The 21,268-nt window shown below is 27.9% G+C and overlaps 1 protein-coding gene across 1 annotated transcript in view; it reads right to left on the bottom strand.

Moving 5' to 3' along the window:
• Positions 1-18,085, bottom strand: part of LOC100212975 (activating signal cointegrator 1) — a 72,023-nt gene extending 53,938 nt beyond the window's left edge. The window contains exons 1-3 of the mRNA XM_065816449.1: positions 17,841-18,085; positions 8,234-8,459; positions 6,776-6,952 (exon numbers count right to left, since the gene is read on the bottom strand). Of these exons, the coding sequence (XP_065672521.1) occupies positions 6,776-6,952; positions 8,234-8,459; positions 17,841-17,926 (489 nt within the window). The 5' untranslated portion in view covers positions 17,927-18,085. The remainder of the gene's footprint in view (positions 1-6,775; positions 6,953-8,233; positions 8,460-17,840) is intronic.
• Between the last annotated feature and the right edge of the window lie 3,183 nt (positions 18,086-21,268).

Consider the following 21,268-nt stretch of genomic DNA (forward strand, 5'->3'; position numbering starts at 1 on the left):
ATATTTGTGGTCTTTGAAGTAACTTTTCTTCTGTTGAGTTTTATCTCTTGCAAAGTTCACCAGACCTACTTGCTCTTTGTGAGACTAATTTGAGTTGAGCTGTCTCATCTTGCGATCTTAGTGTTGATGGTTATCTTCCTTTAATTTGTAAAGACTCCAATAGTCACATGCTTCGCCTGGGCATTTACATTCGTAAGAATTCACCCATTTGTCGTGAAACTTGATTTGAATCCACAGACTATTCTTTCATGTGCTTTCTTTTAGCACCACTTCACTCTATTGCCTTTCTCTTTGTTCTATATCGCTCTCCTTCATCTCAAGACTGCACTTTTTTTGATGTTATTTCTGATTATATCGACATAGCCTTCTCTCTTTATCCATCAGCTAATATAGTTGTTGTCGGTGACTTTAATGCTCACCACTCTGAATGGCTTGGCTCTAGTGTCAGTGATTATGCAGGCATTAAAGCCCACAACTTTTGTCTTTCTCAATCCCTAAATCAAATAGTCAACTTTCCCACTCGCTTTCCAGACAACCCAAATCATTTACCTTCTCTGCTCGACTTATGTCTTGTTTCTGATCCTAGTCAGTGCTCACAGTTTGATCTCTCTAAAACAAATATCTCATTCTTCTTTGTCACTTGAATCCCCCTATTATGGTACCTCTAACAACTACAGTAAAGCTGACTGGGATTCTGTCCATGATTTTCTCCATGATTTTGTCTTCTTGTCGACAAATGTGCATCTTACATAACTTTGTGGATTCAGGCTGGCATGGAATCTTTTATTCACTCTCGACGATTCCAGGTCAAGTCTCACTCTCCTCCATGGTTTTCTTCACACTGTGCTGCTGGGATTGCCAATCGATACCGTTATTTCCATATTTATCAGCAAAACAATTCTCCAGAAACAGACATCTGTTTATTACTACTTGAAACCATTGTGAAAAGGTTTTGTCTAACGCCAAAGCCTGCTATTCTCAGGTCATGAAATCTCGTATCTCGTCTCAAAAATTAGGTTCTCGTGACTTCTGGAGATTCTTAAATAATATTAATAATAAGGGCAAATCTTTAATTCGACCTCTCTTGTATGGTTCAGACTTTGTCACCTCACCTAAAGACAAAGCTGAGTTGCTTGCTAAAATATTTTCATCAATTTCATCTCTTGATTCCACTAGTTGCGTTCTACCTGATATTGCCAACAAACAGGTTGATCCATTGCTTGACATTCGTATCACTTCAGCTTCTGTGTCTAAAGTGATTTCCTGTCTAGACTTTTCTACAGGTTGTGGCCTGGACAACATACCTGCTATTGTCTTGCAGAAGTGTTCTCCGAAGCTGTCGTCTATACTCTCAAAACTACTCATCAAGTGCTTATCTGAGTCTTGTTTTCAAGCCTGCTGGAACAAGGCATCTGTTATCCCTATCTTCAAAAATTCTGGAGAGCGATCTGATTTGTCGAACTACCGTCCCATTAGTCTTCTTCCTATCATAAGCAAGGTTTTTGAATCTTTAATTAACAAACACTTATTCTCTCATCTTGAATCTAATAACTTACTTTCTGACCATCAATATGGATTTCGATCTTCTCGTTCTACAGCTGATTTGCTAACAGTAATAACTGACAGGTTTTATTGTGCATTAGATGAAGGTGGAGAGGTTAAGGCCATCGCTCTTGACATTTCAAAAGCTTTTGATAAAGTGTAGCATGCTGGTCTTCTCCATAAGCTTTCTTCTTATGGTGTATCTAGCAACATCTTTAAGATTATTGAATCCTTCCTTTCCAATCATAGCATAAAAGTTGTCCTCGATGGACAGCACTTTTCTTCTTATTCTGTAACTTCAGGGGTTCCTCAAGGTTAAATCCTTGGCCCTATACTCTTTCTAATTTACATCAACGATCTTCCAGATATTCTCACACCTAAGATGGCATTGTTTGCTGATGATACTACCATTTATTCTTGTCGTGATAAGAAACCAACACTCTTTGATTGCTTGGAGGGGGCATTTGAGCTTGAGAAGGATCTCACTTCTGCTACAGCATGGGGCTCACAGTGGCTGGTGAACTTCAATACAGATAAAACTCAATTTTTTTCAGCCAATCGTTATAGCAATAAGTTAGATCTTCCTATATTTATGAACGGTGATGTACTCAATTAGTCACCTACTCTTCATCTTCTAGGATTAACTCTTACTTCCACTCCTTCTTGGAAACCATATATCAAATCAGTTGCAAAATTAGCATCTGCTAAGGTTGCATCACTTTATCGAGCTAATCACTTTCTTATTTCGGACTCTATTCTTTATCTCTATAAATCTCAAGTCCGGCCTTGTATGGAATACTGTTGCCATATCTGGGGCGGATCTTCTAACGATGCCCTTTCTCTTTAAGACAAGGTGCAAAAATGCATTTTAAACATAGTTGGACCTGCTCTTGCAGTCAACCTCCAACCACGACGATGTGATTATCATGATGTGATAATCACATCGTCGTAATGTTGCTTCTCTTTCTCTTTTCTACAAATACTATAATGGGCACTGCTCTAAAGAGCTAGCGTCTCTTGTGCCATCTACTAAAATTCATTCTCGTGTTACTCGTCATTCAATTAAGTCTCATCCTTTTTCTGTTACTGTTCCTAAGTGCTCCAAAAACACTTATTTTTCTAGATTTTTTCCTCGAACATTAGCTCTATGGAATTCGCTTCCTTCATCTTGTTTTCCTGATTCATATAATTTGCATTCCTTTAAGTCATCCGTCAATCGTTATCTTGCTCTACAATCTTCATCTTTTATCTTTCAGTTACTTCCAACTTTAATTAGTGGCTGCTAGCAGCCTTGTTGGAAGCGAAGATGTTTAAAAAATAAATAAATAAATAAAAATAAAAAATGAAAAAAATTAAAACTACATACAAGTCTTTATTTTTGGAACTCTAACATTCTCTAACAAGCTAATATCTTAGTTCCTGGGATCTTTGAATTATTAAGAGTTTACTGCAATATGTTAAGCTATTTGTTAATTTTGTGACGCTATTGTTGTAATGTTTTGTGTTGATAGACGACTTGGCTTAACTTAAAGTTGATTTCTATCATTAAAAATGATTATTTGGTCATTTTTTTTCTGGCAACATATAATCTATTATGTATTATATTATTATACTATTATATAATATATCAATGGCTACATATAATTATTCATTAAAAGTCTAGAATTCATTTTTTAAATAATAACCTACATTTTTTTCTTATTGTGATTATTTCTTTATAGTGTTACTTTTTCAAAAACAGTTCATAATACAAACTTGCAACAAAAATCTTGAAACTTTCCTGAAAAAAATCAATCTCCTAAAGTAAGTTATTTGTTATCTATTTAGTCAAATTTTTAGATTTTCAAATAAATAAATAGAGTATATAGCTCATTAAGGTGTATTAAGTGTTTCCAATAAAAATTATACTACATTTTTAGGTCAAATTCCTCCTCTTATGACTGATTTTTGGAAGTTTTCCTGCAGAATAATTTTATATAAAATAATTAAAGAAATCATCTGTATGTTGATCATTTTCTAAAAGCTAAAACAAAGTCTCATTAATCTTCACAGCATTTATTAAGAACTATATCACAATGATACAATGTTATTATTATTCTTCACAGCATTTATTAAGAACTATATCACAATGATACAATGTTATTATTAATCTTCATAGTATTTATTGAGAACTATATCACAATGAAACAATGTTATTATTAATCTTCATAGTATTTATTAAGAACTATATCACAATGAAACAATGTTATTATTAATCATCATAGTATTTATTAAGAACTATATCACAATTAAACAATGTTAATATTAATCTTCATAGTATTTATTGAGAACTATATCACAATGAAACAATGTTATTATTAATCTTCATAGTATTTATTGAGAACTATATCACAATGAAACAATGTTATTATTAATCTTCATAGTATTTATTAAGAACTATATCACAATGAAACAATGTTATTATTAATCTTCACAGCATTTATTAAGAACTATATCACAATGAAACAATGTTATTATTAATCTTCATAGTATTTATTAAGAACTATATCACAATGAAACAATGTTATTATTAATCTTCATAGTATTTATTGAGAACTATATCACAATGAAACAATGTTATTATTAATCTTCATAGCATTTATTAAGAACTATATCACAATGAAACAATGTTATTATTAATCTTCATAGTATTTATTAAGAACTATATCACAATGAAACAATGTTATTATTAATCTTCATAGTATTTATTAAGAACTATATCACAATTAAACAATGTTATTATTAATCTTCATAGTATTTATTGAGAACTATATCACAATGAAACAATGTTATTATTAATCTTCATAGCATTTATTAAGAACTATATCACAATGAAACAATGTTATTATTAATCTTCATAGTATTTATTAAGAACTATATCACAATGAAACAATGTTATTATTAATCTTCATAGTATTTATTAAGAACTATATCACAATGAAACAATGTTATTATTAATCTTCATAGCATTTATTAAGAACTATATCACAATGAAACAATGTTATTATTAATCTTCATAGTATTTATTAAGAACTATATCACAATGAAACAATGTTATTATTAATCTTCATAGCATTTATTAAGAACTATATCACAATGAAACAATGTTATTATTAATCTTCATAGCATTTATTAAGAACTATATCACAATGAAACAATGTTATTATTAATCTTCATAGCATTTATTAAGAACTATATCACAATGAAACAATGTTATTATTAATCTTCATAGTATTTATTAGGAACTATATCACAATTAAACAATGTTATTATTAATCATCATAGTATTTATTGAGAACTATATCACAATGAAACAATGTTATTATTAATCTTCGCAGCATTTATTAAGAACTATATCACAATGAAACAATGTTATTATTAATCTTCGCAGCATTTATTAAGAACTATATCACAATGAAACAATGTTATTATTAATCTTCATAGTATTTATTAAGAACTATATCACAATTAAACAATGTTATTATTAATCTTCATAGTATTTATTAAGAACTATATCACAATGAAACAATGTTATTATTAATCTTCACAGCATTTATTAAGAACTATATCACAATGAAACAATGTTATTATTAATCTTCATAGTATTTATTAAGAACTATATCACAATGAAACAATGTTATTATTAATCTTCATAGTATTTATTAAGAACTATATCACAATTAAACAATGTTATTATTAATCTTCATAGTATTTATTAAGAACTATATCACAATGAAACAATGTTATTATTAATCTTCATAGTATTTATTAAGAACTATATCACAATGAAACAATGTTATTATTAATCTTCACAGCATTTATTAAGAACTATATCACAATGAAACAATGTTATTATTAATCTTCATAGTATTTATTAAGAACTATATCACAATGAAACAATGTTATTATTAATCTTCATAGTATTTATTGAGAACTATATCACAATGAAACAATGTTATTATTAATCTTCATAGTATTTATTGAGAACTATATCACAATGAAACAATGTTATTATTAATCTTCATAGCATTTATTAAGAACTATATCACAATGAAACAATGTTATTATTAATCTTCATAGTATTTATTAAGAACTATATCACAATGAAACAATGTTATTATTAATCTTCATAGTATTTATTAAGAACTATATCACAATTAAACAATGTTATTATTAATCTTCATAGTATTTATTGAGAACTATATCACAATGAAACAATGTTATTATTAATCTTCATAGCATTTATTAAGAACTATATCACAATGAAACAATGTTATTATTAATCTTCATAGTATTTATTAAGAACTATATCACAATGAAACAATGTTATTATTAATCTTCATAGTATTTATTAAGAACTATATCACAATGAAACAATGTTATTATTAATCTTCACAGCATTTATTAAGAACTATATCACAATTAAATAATGTTATTATTAATCTTCATAGTATTTATTTAATAATGAAACATTGTTTTCATTTAAATTGCTTTTATAAGTACTTTTGATACTTTTTTATTTTAAATATATTTTTTTGTAACTTTTTTTTTTCAAAATTTGTTTTATTTTATCTCAAGAAAAATGATATTTAGATAAATATACAACCTTGAACATCATAAGCAAAAAAAAGGTGCATATATATTAATTACAGTAGTTTCTATAATTGAATTTCTTTACATGCAAACACCATTTTTAATTACTGACAATTGATGTCAAGTCAATTTGTAATTTTAGTTTGAAGCTATTTAAAGTCTGTTCCAATGAAGTAATTTACTTTATAAAGACATCAAACATTCAATTATATTGTTAGACTTTTATCTTTACTACCTACAAGTATTAATTTATTTTTTTTAATTTCGAGAAAGACATAATTGAATTATGTTTTCATTTTATGGCTTAACCAAATATTTATCAGGTATTAATATTTATTTACATTTTTTTAAACTTATTAATCATAAAATAATATATGTTTATAAACCAAAGATCAAAAAGAAAAAAAAGGTCAACTGACATGTAAACAAGGAAATAAATATTTCTCTAAAAAATAAATATTTCAAGGAAATAAATATTTCTCCCAAAACTGATAATCTGACGAAACAATGACAAATTAATTATCTTATAGCAATTTAATATTTTGAGCATAGAAAATATTACACTACGCACATAGCCAAAAAAAACAACTTATAATACTACCTTGACTTGGTTATCTTCACTTAAGATAATGTCTTTATCTATATTTCCATTAGTTATTTTTAATGGTGTGGATGTTGTTTCTGCATGTTTTTCTTTAATGTCATTTCTACCATTGTTGGGAAATACTTTAACATTTTTAAAATCCTTTTGCATAACATTACTTTTTTGGTTTGATTTCTCAAATAAAAACAAAAATTAAATTAATAAAAACAAAATTTTAGAAATAATAAAAAGATTTTTATATTCAAACCATTTTAATTACTTTACTAAACAAAAGTTTCAGGGTTTTTTTAGCTTAGTTATAAAGTTTTAGCAAACAAATGAAAACTTTTTTATACTACTAATTTATTACAATGTTATGTTATTTATCTTACCTTACTAACTATTTGTAAAGTGACTAATGTCACCTATTCTTGAAGAGTTGTAAAAATCTTAACTTTATTCAGCTTTGACAATACTCTCTTATATAAAAAGGAGGTTGTTGGATAACCTTGGACACCTTACTATTGGATAATCACCAAAATATAATAATATAATATATTACATAATACACTAAGTATTATAGTATATACATAATACACCAAGTTATACATAATATACCAAGTATTATAGTATATACATAATACACCAAGTTATACATAATACACCAAGTATTATAGTAATATAATATATTACATAATACACCAAGTATAGTAACCACCAAACTATAAAAGTTTTATAGTCTGATTATAAATACTTAACAAAATCAAGTATCAGATAAAATTATAATATAAGTAAATATAAATAAAATACCATAAACAAAAGTTTTTCTATTAAAAAGCATTTTTAGTTCAAAACTTTGAATTACTATTTGTTTGTAGTCTCTGCTGTCTAGCAGCAACTAAAATGTTTAGAGAATGGACTGAATTGAGAAAAAAATGTGAATTTAAAAATTTGAAAATTTTTTTTTTTAGCCCAAGTCCTTTTTTGCCATTTTAAATTTTGTATACACTGTCAGGCTAAAATCAATGGTTCCTGTTTATATCTAAAAAATAAAAATAAAAAGCAAAATTTGAGAAAAACTTTTTTTTTCTTCTTTGTTTGCATTTTTTATTCAAGTTTAGTATGAATAGCTTTTTCAAAAACAGTTTTGACTTCGTTGTTGGTTTATATAAAACAACAATCAAGTCAAAATATTGTATTTAAATAGGTCTGTCATTTTTTCCTTGCCTGGAAAACTTGACAGACCTTTAATTATACTAGAGAACCATTAAGACTATAAAAAGATGAAATAACTGTGTAATAAATTTGATGTGTCATTAATAATATATTAAAATATTTGTATTTGCAAAACTTGATGAATGCATTTGAATTTGGGAATCTAGAATTAAATTATTTGAAGTTGTATTTCATCAAATTTATCAGACCTCATCCCTATGATGGTCTAGACTTTTAACTATGTAAATTTAAATTAATTACCTCCAAATCTTTTTTAGCAGTTTTATTTCTCTTTTGAGAAAAATCATCATTTCTTTTTTTATCCAAAGTAGAATCTCCGCCTACGCTGTTTATTTTGTACTTATCAAGTGGCTTCCATCTTTTTAAAAAGTCCTCAAAAAATTGTTTTGACTTTGGTTGATTAAAGTCAAGAAGACTTCTAAAATATTCTTGAATATCTCTCTCACTTTCAAACAATAGAATATAGCTGAAAATAAAAAAATACATGTACATTGGTACTTTCCACCTCCCAGTTTCACGTCCCAGAGATCAACAATTTTTTCTAATCTTTTTATTATACTTTCCATGACTGGAAAAAATTTTCAAAAAACTTCATTTTTATACTCTTGGGCTTATTTGAGTGCACAGAAAATGCACTTGAATAAACTTTACTGTTTGGAAATTTGAAGTTTAATAGTTCTACTAGGTGATGAATTATAAAGAAAAATATATGTATATATATATATATATATATATATATATATATATATATATATATATATATATATATATATATATATATATATATATATATATATATATATATATATATATATATATATATATATATATATATATATATTAAAAACACTGATATTTATTCTTTGATAGAAAAAATCAGATAATTCATGGAAACATTTTAAAAAATTTCCACTAAAAATGATATCATTTTATAAAAATATGTAAAAGAGATGCTTCAATTTTAAAAGTTTTGTTATTGTGTCCAAAAAAGCTTGATCCATTTAGAAGATCCATTTAACTTTTATTTTGCAAAAAAAAATCTATTATCTGCTGTTATTGGTACATTGCAACTAATCAAAATGGCTGTTTGCCATTTTGATTAGTTGCAATGTTAATGTTAATTTAATAACAACCGTTGTCACATTAAAATTTATGTTGGATAAAATATCAAAGCAAAGTCTACCATTAAGTTTAGAAATAAAAGATGCCAAAATTTTTGCGACAAAAAATTATATTTTCTGATGTTTTAGATCATCTTCACAATCTAAATCCTAGTGATCATGGTTTATTTAACTACAATGCAAAGAGTTCAATTTTGAAGTTTATTATTAAACTTGCACAGCGACTTGAACAAAATGAAAACAATTTAATCATAGTTGATCAAGAAATAGATAAAAGCAACAGTATTGAAAATGACTGCTGTGTGGTCATGACATCATCACAAGAAACAATCATTTCATTGAAAGACAAATTGCATGATAATATAAATGAAAAATTAGTGAAAATTCCTTAAATGCATCTAATAGGTTTTATCATGCATTAGATAAAGGTGGGGAGATTAAGGCCGTCGCTATTGACATTGCTACAGCTTTTGATAAAGATTGGAACTCTTCTCCATAAGCTTTCTTCTTACGGTGTATTTAGTAACATCTTTAATATTATTAAATCCTTTCTTTCCAATTGTAGTAAAAAAGTTGTCCTCGATGGACACCACTTTTCTTCATATTCTGTAACTTCAGGGGGTTCCTAAAAATTCAATCCTTGGTCCTATACTCTTTTTAATTTACATCAACGATCTTCCAGATATTCTCACATCTAAGGTGACATTGTTCACTGATGATACTACCATTTATTCTTATCATGATAAGAAGCTAACACTCTCTGATTGCTTGGAGGGGGCATTTGAGCTTGAAAAGGATCTCACATCTGCAACAACATGGGGCTCACAGTGGCTGGTGAACTTTAATTCAGACAAAACTCAATTTTTTTCAGCTATCCGTTATCGCAATAATTTAGATCTTTCTATATTTATGAACGGTAATTACTTGTTTTAGTTAGAATATTACTTTTTATATATATATATATATATATATATATATATATGTCTATATATATAAATGTCTATATATATATATATATATATAAAGTAATATTCTAACTAAAACAAGTATTTATAAAACACACACAAACCAATTATTAAAGCATTAAATTTGTCAAAAGACAACATACTAAAATTTATTAAAACATCGGTAGCAAATAGTGATTATCATTAATAATAATTCTAAACATAATGCATAGAAACTAGTTCATTGATTATTCTTCTTTTTTTTTTATTACATGATACATGTACAGTTTTATAACAATGCCACAAATTTTACAGCCATAACATTTCCTTCAGTATTTAGAATGATGAAGAGGGATGAAGAGAATTGATCGAAACTAATTGAACATTTATATTTTTATATTTCGTTTTAAGAGTTTTATATTTTATTAGTTTTATAATTTTATTATTTTTATGTTACAATATAATGCAATACATGCTGTACATACATACATACCAAACATGTTACAATATAATGCAATACATGCTGAATTTTTAATTAGCAAAACAATTAAACATTACAACAGCAACAATTCCCATGTGTATCTATGCTCTTTAGATGCAAAAAAAGCTTTTGATAGCTGTAACTGGGATATCCCATTTGATAAATTATACTTCAAAAAAAAATTACCACTCTGTATAGTTGATGTTATCTCTTCGTTATATAACAATAGTAGTGCAACAGTCTCATATCAAGGTTGTAAATCAAACTCTTTCTTCTTAAGCAAGGAGTAAGACAAGGATCGATTCTTTCACCTCACTTCTATAACATTTACACTGAAAGTCTTCTTGAAACTATTAAAAATCAAGGTATTTTGGACACATCTATATATGGAGTAATTCCATGTCAATTGAACCAGGCCATGTCACCATACATCTCAGATTTTGCTGAATTTTATACAGTTGAGAGTACTTAGTAAAACAAGAAATTCTTGAAAATTTTAGCCTCTAGCTCCAAGAGGATCCTGAAATATGATCATTTTACTTTCATATGATCTTAGCCAGGCCCCTCTTGTCCTCTCAGAACTGAGATCTTTGTTTAAAGGTTCCAAGTCACAAAGCTTTAAAAATATTTGATATTTTGACTTAAAAATTTGTACCTGACTATTTTCAGGGTTGAAGAATCCAATGAAATAATTAAAAATATAAAAAAATATTTTTAAGTACCTGTAATTATCAATTTAAATCAATTTAGGCAATTTTTTATATACCTGATTTTGATGCTCAAGAAACCCACGTGGCCTTGATGATATTAAAAAAAAAAATTTTACACATTATTCTAAATTTTATGATCTTTCAGAAAACATAAGAATTTTGATCTGCAAGTATATGGACTTCCATATATGGATAAGGGGGCACAGGCCCCACTTTTCTGTAGCGGAATCTTGCAATACATTTTCCTCTACCTTTCAGATTAGCTAGAGCTATGAAAGTTTCTGTATTTTTTTAGTGTCAATAAACGAGCATTTTAAAATTAAAAAAGAGCCCAAGAAACTAGGGGAGGGGGCTGGGGGCATGTGCCCCACTTTTTTGAGCAGAATCTTGAGATGAATTTTTCACTATCTTCCAGACAAGCTGCAGCTCTGAAACTTTCAGCATTTGTGTAGTCCTGATGAACATGCGTTGAAAATTATGAAAATTATTTCAGGTCAGATGACCAGATAGTCCATGGGGCTGGGGCACCTGGGACCATGCCCCACATTTTTTCTCAAAAAAAAAATTTTTTTTCTTCAAAACTTATTTAAGATAACTTTAAAACTATTGTCTTCAAATTTTTTTTTAGATTTTCATTTTTAACAATGTTAAACATTTCATATGTTTAACAATGTTATCAATGTTTCCCAAAAATTTGGGAAACATTGATAACATTGCTTCCCAAATTTTTGTGATTTATATTTGTTCCATTTGGTTTTGATCATTCTATGTTCAATAATCTTTTAAAAATGTTTTAAGAAGCTTAATGTTTATAAGAATTTTGATTTGCATGTATAAGATTAAAAACAGTCTAAAGTAATGATTTTAACAGTATTTTATTTTGTATAATTTAAAATTTGAATTAAAAAAGAAAAATATATTTTGCTAATTCTAAAATGGTAACAGCAAGTTGTTAACAGAAACAAAAAACATCCTGTCATTACACTAGTATAGAAGAAAATTGTTACCTATTAAAGTCATTATTAACATTTCTAACATTAACAAATTGAGTATAATTAAACTTTGTGAAAAGGAAACTTTTTTTTTGTCAAAGTAAGATAAAAGAAATCAATCACTGTTTAGTTTTGTATTACCATGGTGATTGCTTAAGTTGCTTTCATTAAATTAATTACTATTGGTTTCTCATTTTTAAATTAATCTCAAATTGTTTTTAGTGTTACAGTAAGAATGGATTCATGTGATTTTGGAGAAAAGTTAAATGATACTTGTCATAAACTAAGTTATTGTAGAAAGATTGATTTAAAGAAATTTGATTGCTATAGAGAAGATGCCAGAGAAAACAGTAGGTAGAAAACAACACATGCAAAAGCGCCTTATTTTATGTAATCTTAAAGAACTTTATGTTTCTTTTAAAACTAAATATCCTCAAGAAGTTATTGGATTTTCTAAGTTTTGCAGTTTAAGACCAAAATGGTGTATAACTGTTGGAGCATCAGGCACTCATTCTGTTTGTGTATGTACCCTCCACCAAAATGCAATACTCTTGACCAATGCTATACAAATAAAATGTACTTACAAAGATCTGATGACAAAAGTTGTTTGTGATGTTACAAGTAATGAGTGTATGGTTCATCGATGTCCGAACTGTCCAGGTATAGTTTCTTTAAAGAAGTTTCTGGATGCACAACTAATTGACAATGACGAGGAGGTGTCATTCAATCAGTGGCAGAAAAAAGACAGAACAACATTGATCTATCAGACAACAACAATGGAAGAATACAAATTGATGTTATCAAAGGCAATAAACAAGTTAACAGCTCTTTCCTACATTGCAAAATGTCAAGCAAGATATCTAAAGCAACAAAAGGAAAATTTAGCAAAAGGCTGCTGTATTGTCTTAGGTGACTTTGCAGAAAACTTTACTTTTGTGATTCAAGATGAAATCCAAAGTTACCATTGGTGCAAAAGTCAATGCACATTGCACCCCGTTGCCCTCTATTTATTAAACGAAAATGACCAACTTGAAGAAAAATCGTTTTGCTTCATGTCAGAAGATAATGAGCATGACACTGGTTTTGTGTATGAAGTTCAAACACAAATAGTTAACTATTTAAAAGAATATTATCCTAAAATTTCAAAGATTCTTTATTTTTCTGATGGTTGTGCTGCACAGTATAAAAATCACAAAAACCTTTACAATATCTGTCTCCATAAAAATGATTTTGACATTGATGCAGAGTGGACATTTTTTGCTACAAGCCATGGTAAGTCACTATGTGATGGTATTGGTGGCACTGTAAAACGATTAACTACAAATGCAAGTCTACAAAGGCCCATAAATGACCAGATATTGAATTGTAACAAAATGTTTGACTACTGTACTAACAATATTAAAGGGATTATTGGTTTTAAGATTGAAAAAGAAAGACTGACAGAATTGCGCACCACTTTGAAAACACGTTTTGAGCTAAGTAAAACAATTCCTGGAACTAGGAGCTATCATCAATTTAAACCAGAATCTATAGATACTATTAGCTTTAAACGAACAAGTGAAGATGTTCATATAACAGGCATTTTTCTTTTTCTGGAATTCAAAGTTCTCAAAATGATCAGCAAAATAACATTGATGCCTTGAAATTGGGTGAATTCATTATGTGTAAATATGATGCGTTTGATTGGATTGGTATGATCAATGAAATTGATAATATAGAGCAAGATGTTATGGTAACACTCATGCACCCGCACGGTCCTTTTAATAATTTTTTCTGGCCATCTAGAGTAGATGAGTGTAGGGTGAAAACTACCAACATAACTTGTATAATTGATGCACCTGTAACAACAAATGGACATTTTTATACTTTGACCATCGATGCATCTAAGCTAATCTTAACATTATCTTGACTTTCTTTTTTTTGTATTTTATTTTGTAAATAATGAAGTAAAACAGAACAAGTATAAAGCAATAACAATTTTTGAATACAATATTTTCAAAGTTATCTTAAATTTAAGACACATTTATGTGTTTAAAAAAAAAAAAAAAATTTTTTTGAGAAAAAATGTGGGGCATGGTCCCAGGTGCCCCAGCCTCATGGACCATCTGGTTGTCTGACTTGAAACAATTTTAACGCATGTTCATCAGGACTACACAAATGCTGAAAGTTTCAGAGCTGCAGCTTGTCTGGAAGATAGTGAAAAATTCATCTCAAGATTCTGCTCAAAAAAGTGGGGCACATGCCCCCAGCCCCCTCCCCTAGTTTATTGGGCTCTTTTTTATTTCTTTCTCTTGTTTATTAACACTAAAAAAATACAGAAACTTTCATAGCTCTAGCTAGTCTGAAAGGTAGTGGAAAATGTATTGCAAGATTCCGCTACAGAAAAGTGGGGCCTGTGCCCCCTTATCCATATATGGAAGTCCATATACTTGCAGATCAAAATTCTTATGTTTACGGAAAGATCATAAAATTTAGAATAATGTGTAAAATATTTTTTTTTAATACCATCAAGGCAACGTGGGTTTCTTGAGCATCAAAATCAGGTATATAAAAAATTGCCTAAATTGATTTAAATTGATAATTACAGGTACTTAAAAATATTTTTTTATATTTTTGATTATTTCATTGGATTCTTCAACCCTGAAAATAGTCAGGTACAAATTTTTAAGTCAAAATATCAAATATTTTTAAAGCTATGTGACTTGGAACCTTTAAACAAAGGTCTGGGTTCTGAGAGGACAAGAGGGGCCTGGCCAAGATCATATGAAAGTAAAATGATCATATTTCAGGATCCTCTTGGAGCTAGAGGCTAAAATTTTCAAGAATTTCTTGTTTTACTAAGTACTCTCAACTGTATAAAAATCAGCAAAATCTGAGACGTATGGTGACATTTTTGAAATTTTCTGGCTCAATTGACATTGAATTTCCCTATGGTTACTTTACCGGTGTGGTAGCATATGCGGATGATTTCATACTTTTAAGCTCTACCCTTTCTGGTCTCAAAAAGCTGATAAAAACATACAATATTTACAGTAATTTAAATTGTATTAAAATAAATGCCAAAAAAAACTCAGTTCTTGATTTCAGGTAAAGCATAAATACAAATCAGTACGATAACAATTTTTAGTAACAAAATAAATCTTCAGAATAAACTTAGACATCTGGGTCTCGCATGGGATACTAAACATTCAATTTTTGCTTCACTCAGTAATGCAAATGTTGATTAAAAAATCTCAAACTTTAGAACTGTTGTTTAAACTCTTATTCAATCTGGAATCCGGTTTGCCCACTTAAGTTCTATTTCCTATATATATAAATTATTAGCAGTCCCTACCTTCACTTATGGTATGGAGCTATGTGAAAATAATTCTGCTTTGATTCAACAAAATAAATTTAACTTTTTTCTTTGTCTTTTTAATAATAAAAGAACTGCAGACATTATTTTTTTACAACTGAAACACCCCTTATTTCAACTTTCGTTTGTTGGCGATATCCAGGACTTATGCCATTTTCAGACATTAAATTTTCAAAATTTAATTCAAAATAAAAAGAAGGTAAAAATAGCACTTTCTAAAAGTGAAATTCCCTCCGAAGTTGAACAAACTTTGAAGTATGCAATATAGTGCTGGAATGCAAAAGAACAAAGAGGAACTTTTAAACAAATTCTGGAAGAAAAAATTCTTAAGTGAAAATCACGAGAAATAACTTTCTTATTTATCATTTTACCTTGTAAATTACATTAGGTTTTAAATAAATGAAATAAAAATAATAGTAAGTATTTTTTATAAAAAATTTTAGTTTATAAATCCAAACTAATATTTTTTACAAAAGGAGCTTAAAACTATTTAAATCTAGCTCAACTTACAGTCTAATGTGCATTGTCTAACAGCTGTTTTATAATAATTTCAATAGAATTTAATATGCTGGTATAAGTTTTATACTTTGGTGAAAAATAAATTAAAAGCTCATTTTCGACAAATCGAGATTTACTTGGTCAATTTATCAGTGACTGAATTTGACTAATTGTTTTCTAATTTTTAATGCTGATTTTCACTGATTTTTATTATCATCTTTTTTTTTTTTTGATACCAAGTGAAAATTAATAAAGGGGGGGGGGGGAGGAGGGGTTCTTAATAAGCATAGGGTGGGTGGGAAAATTTTCCAAAAATTAATAAATATCATGTATCATGTACTCTCAAGTCCCCCCTTTTATTAGGGACTTGAGAGTACATGATACAGATCAAAGTTTAAAAGTTTAAAAAGATCAGAACTAAAACTGTTAGGTTAAAAGTAAATTATACTCAATGATTTTTTTTTGAGATTTATATGGGTATTTTTATAATAAATGGATGAACTTTGTCCCCATATTTGATAACCATAGCGTAGATGGGAACCAAAAACAACATGCCAAATATTCGCAAGGCTTTTGTAATTCAAAAAATACCCTATTTTGGTAAGCATTCCATTTGCTTGAGTTAGTTTGATATAATTTAATTTGTTGGGTGAACAAAAGATTTTCATCTAATAATATGCCTAGATGTTTTATTTTATCAACAATATTATTTTTTGACCACTAATTCTAAAAACAAGTTTTTTAGTAATTTTTTTGCCTTGAGATTTATATAGAACTAATTCAGTTTTTTGGGCATTAAAAAGATACTTTTTTTATCGCAACCGTTGAACAAGTGATGCCAGTTAATAAATTAGGTGCTTAACCCTGCTAATGATTCCACAGCGCAGCGAAAAACATTTGATTACAAAAACTTAATTTTCATAAACTTTACTCTCTTATACCTTTTTTTATAATAAAGCTAGAACCTTGAGGTTTTTAGCATCAATTAGTTTAACTTAACTTCTTTCCAATCATATATAGAAACCACTATGTTTAAAATGGCTTTTTTTATATATTATTCATGTCTTAAGACCACTTTTGATAAAAAACTTGCGGCAGGACACATTTTTTCAAAAGTAATTTTTGAAAGTAAGATTTTCTAAGTTCCAAAACATATTAAATCTGTTTGAATTTGGATTTTTGAATTTGGAAATTGGAAAATTTGCTTGATTTTGGATGTTTTTTCACTCAAATTTTCCATACTTAAGGACTAGACGTTTTGTCAAAAAATCATCAGTTTTTCCAGCACAAAAAATGCAACAATTTTGGATTCAATTCACTTCTAAAAATGAAAGACCCCTCATTTTTTAAGTCTTTTTAAGCTGTATACAACTATGTTAATTTTATAAAAATATATTGACAAAAAAAAATCTTCTGAAATGGCTGACCCTGAGGAATACCTATAGATGTGAACTTAATAGTGGAAGAGATATTAACAAAAGTAATACTTTGTGGAAGATGGTTTAGATATGATTTAAACCAGTTCAGAGAAATTCCCTTTACATCATAATGATATAGCTTTGATATTAGAACTTTATGGTTGACAGTATCGAATGCGTTTAGCAAATCAACAAGCACTTCACAAAGAAAAATGTTTTTAGTCCAAAGCTTTGCATATGGTTTCAGTTATAGCTATGAGTGCTTAGTTAGTAAAGTATTTCTTTCGGAATCTAAATTGCAGACTCATAAATAAAACAAATTCCTTACTTAATCAAGTCATCCCCAGCTGGAAATCCAAGCAAATTAGATAAATTTTCTCTAAACCATGTTTTGAAATTTTCGTCAATGTTCATTTTCTTTACAATTTTTATAACTTGATATGTGCCGGTAAGTATATGTCAATATAGCTACTTAAATAATATCAAAATAATTTCAAAACAAAAGTAAAAAAAAATATGTTTTTAAAAGAATAATTTGTAATAATTTTAAATTAAGCAGAGCTAAACAAATCTAAATGCTATTAACAAAAACAACTATACTGCTCGATATTTGACTTGATCAATACAAATTCGCAAAAAAGATAAACAGAGGTATACGCAATATACCCATAACAGAGTAGAATAAATTACGGTATACAAACCATAAAACATAAGTACTTATATCATTGCATTGATCATTAAATAAATCAACTCATTTACCTATTTTTTATGTTTATTTTTGCTCAATTAGATGATTTTAAAAACATAAAAGTATTTTGATTAAAATGCTTTGATAAAAATCATTAAAATGTATAAAATGCTTAAGTGGGCAAAACAAAATAAAAAATAGACCATCGATGTCTGTAAACGTGGACCGACGTGTCGAATTTTTAAATCTTTGATTTTAAAAGAAGATTGCTTTTCTGAAAATAAAATCGTTGAATGTATGATAAAACAGTGTGTATTATTGACTGTAAACCATAGTGGAAGTAGTGTTAAGGTGTGGGGCTGTTTTGGTTGGAATGCCACTGATGAAATAGTAAAAATAGAGAGAGTAATAGCAAAAGTAGTTTAATAGGCCTATTAAAAAGTCATGCCATACCTTTGGAAATTTAGGTTAATGGGAAGACATTTTTTTTAAAGAAAATGACTTGAAGTTTAAATTTAAAACAGGGCCGACGACACGAGTTTCGAAATAATGACACAATCTTAATTAATTTTTACAAAAGAATCTTCTATATCTAGAATTTCCTTTAAAAAAAAATGTCCTTTAGAAAAATGTTGGGGGAAAAGTGCCCCCTTCGGCCCCCCAGTGTCGTCAGCACTGTCTGAACATTGTATAGGTTATTTGACTGAGTTCGAGAATGATCAAACATGAAAATTTAGCCTGCCTAATAACAAGATCTTTCTCCTATCTGATTTTTATGGGAGTAATTAAAAGTAATGTCAAAAACTAATGCCTTATAATGCATAAGATGTGAAAAAAACCTACTAGTTAGCTTCATAGAATTGACTTCAACAAATTGGATAAGTCATTAAGTAAAATGCCAAGAGTATGTATGGCGGTCATTATCCTTAAGCCCTTGCCCTTATTGTCCATTGGGTATATAGGTCATTGTCCTTATTGTCCATTGTCCTTAAGAATATGTATGGCGGTCATTGTCCTTGAATAGTTGGCAAGTAAATTATAAACTAATCTAATGGGACTTTGTTTTCAGTTTTTCTCCCATTAGTAAGTAAAACTTTGATATCTTATATCAAAAAGTGTATATATATATATATATATATATAATATATATATATATATATATATATATATATATATATATATATATATATATATATATAATGTATATATATATATATATATATATATATATATATATATATATATATATATATATATATATATATATATTAGTAGAAAATCACTTAACATATGAAATAATTACACATGCAAATCAAGAATGCTTATTGAACGAAAGATCGGAATTAATTTCTAAATGTAGGCACGAAAATAAGTTTCTCCTAAAAAACTATAAAAATAAATGAGTTCAAATAATATTTACATTAACTACCCTTTTTAAAAAATAGCATAAGTAATCATTACTAAAGAATTCTTTTTATAATAGTGTCAGCAAATTCCACAAATGTGTGAAAATTTACAGTAGTTAAGACATTTGCAACTTTCTGTAATTTAATTTTTGGTATAAATTGAAGTTTTATTAATTTGATCATCCATTTCTGATGAATCTTTGTTGATAAAACACAGTGTTAAATGGAAAAAATTTTTGTTAAGTGATTTTCTACTAATATATAATTGCTCTGTTCTTTTAAGAACATTGAGCACTCTATTGTGTAGAATACTTTTTAAAGTTGTTTAAATATATATATATATATATATATATATATATATATATATATATATATATATATATATATATATATATATATATATATATATATTTATATATATATGTATGTATGTATAGGGCAACCGAGAGCTACTTTGACGCTCAAGAAATAGCAGCAATTAGATGCCCCTTAGCATGCATATTTTTAAATTAAAAGCTCGTATAAGGAATTGTCCATAAATTACGCAACGCTAAATTAATTTATAAAAACAGAAGTAGGAGATCTTAAGCTCTTTTACGCAGCGATTTTCTTTATACTTAATACGTTGTTTTGATTTTTTTTTTTTAAATAAGACTCTGCGAGGGAAAAACTTTGACCTTTTTCATATTGTTTATTAGTAAAATTTAGCGTTGCGCAATTTATGGACGATCCTAAATGACTGCGTTTTCATCTCTAATACAGCTATTTTTCATGCATATTTTCATGAACCGCATCTAGATGAAATGACACTGATGCACTTATTTGGATTCAACCAGGTATTCAATCTAAACTGCTTCCATTAAATGTTACGGACTCAATCAGGTTTGTAAGGCAGCCTTTGTGGTAAACAAACCCATGTTGAGACTTTGATATTAAATTGTGCACAGTTTTTCATAATCCTATCTATGATAATTCTCTCCGTTACCTTGCACGGTATTGGTGAGAGACATCTGCTTGTAGTTAAAAGTCTTGACTTTGTTTCCTTTTTTGAGGGTAGTCGAGACATTTGATTTGTGTTGAGATTTCAAAACTCCTTAGGAAGTCGTTAAACTTAAGCAAGTTGATTAAATTAGTTTTTTTTTATTTTGCTATTTGAATTTGTGATGAAATTTTCTGAAACAACCTGACAAAGTTTATCTTAAACAATAAAATATTTTGTTTGGATTAAATCTAATGCTTATTTCAATACCGTCAATATAATAAATAAATAAAAAAATTTTATTATATTATTTATTATATTGGTCTCCACCAACCAAAGAAAAAAGATATTTAAAACTATAATTCTTAGGTAATATAAATAAAGTTAATTGCTTTACACATCTATAATATCTTATTAAAAAAAATAATTTTTTTACATTCTTGCAATTTAAATTTTATTATGTTTTTTTTTTTCTTTGTCTTTTGTTTTCTGGCGCCCAGATCACGTGTTGAACTTAGTGAAAAGGTTTTGATATTAGAAACTATTGAGACTGAAAACAAATCAGTGTACAGAACGAGCAATCAAGAGTCTTCAATACCTTTTTGACATCTCTAAAAAGGAAGAGAATCACCTTAAATTTATTTTGTCTAATAAAACATAAGAATTGTTTATTACGCTTTAAT

This window comes from Hydra vulgaris, chromosome 13 (assembly GCF_038396675.1).
Source record: "Hydra vulgaris chromosome 13, alternate assembly HydraT2T_AEP".
Taxonomy (NCBI): Eukaryota; Metazoa; Cnidaria; class Hydrozoa; order Anthoathecata; family Hydridae; genus Hydra; species Hydra vulgaris.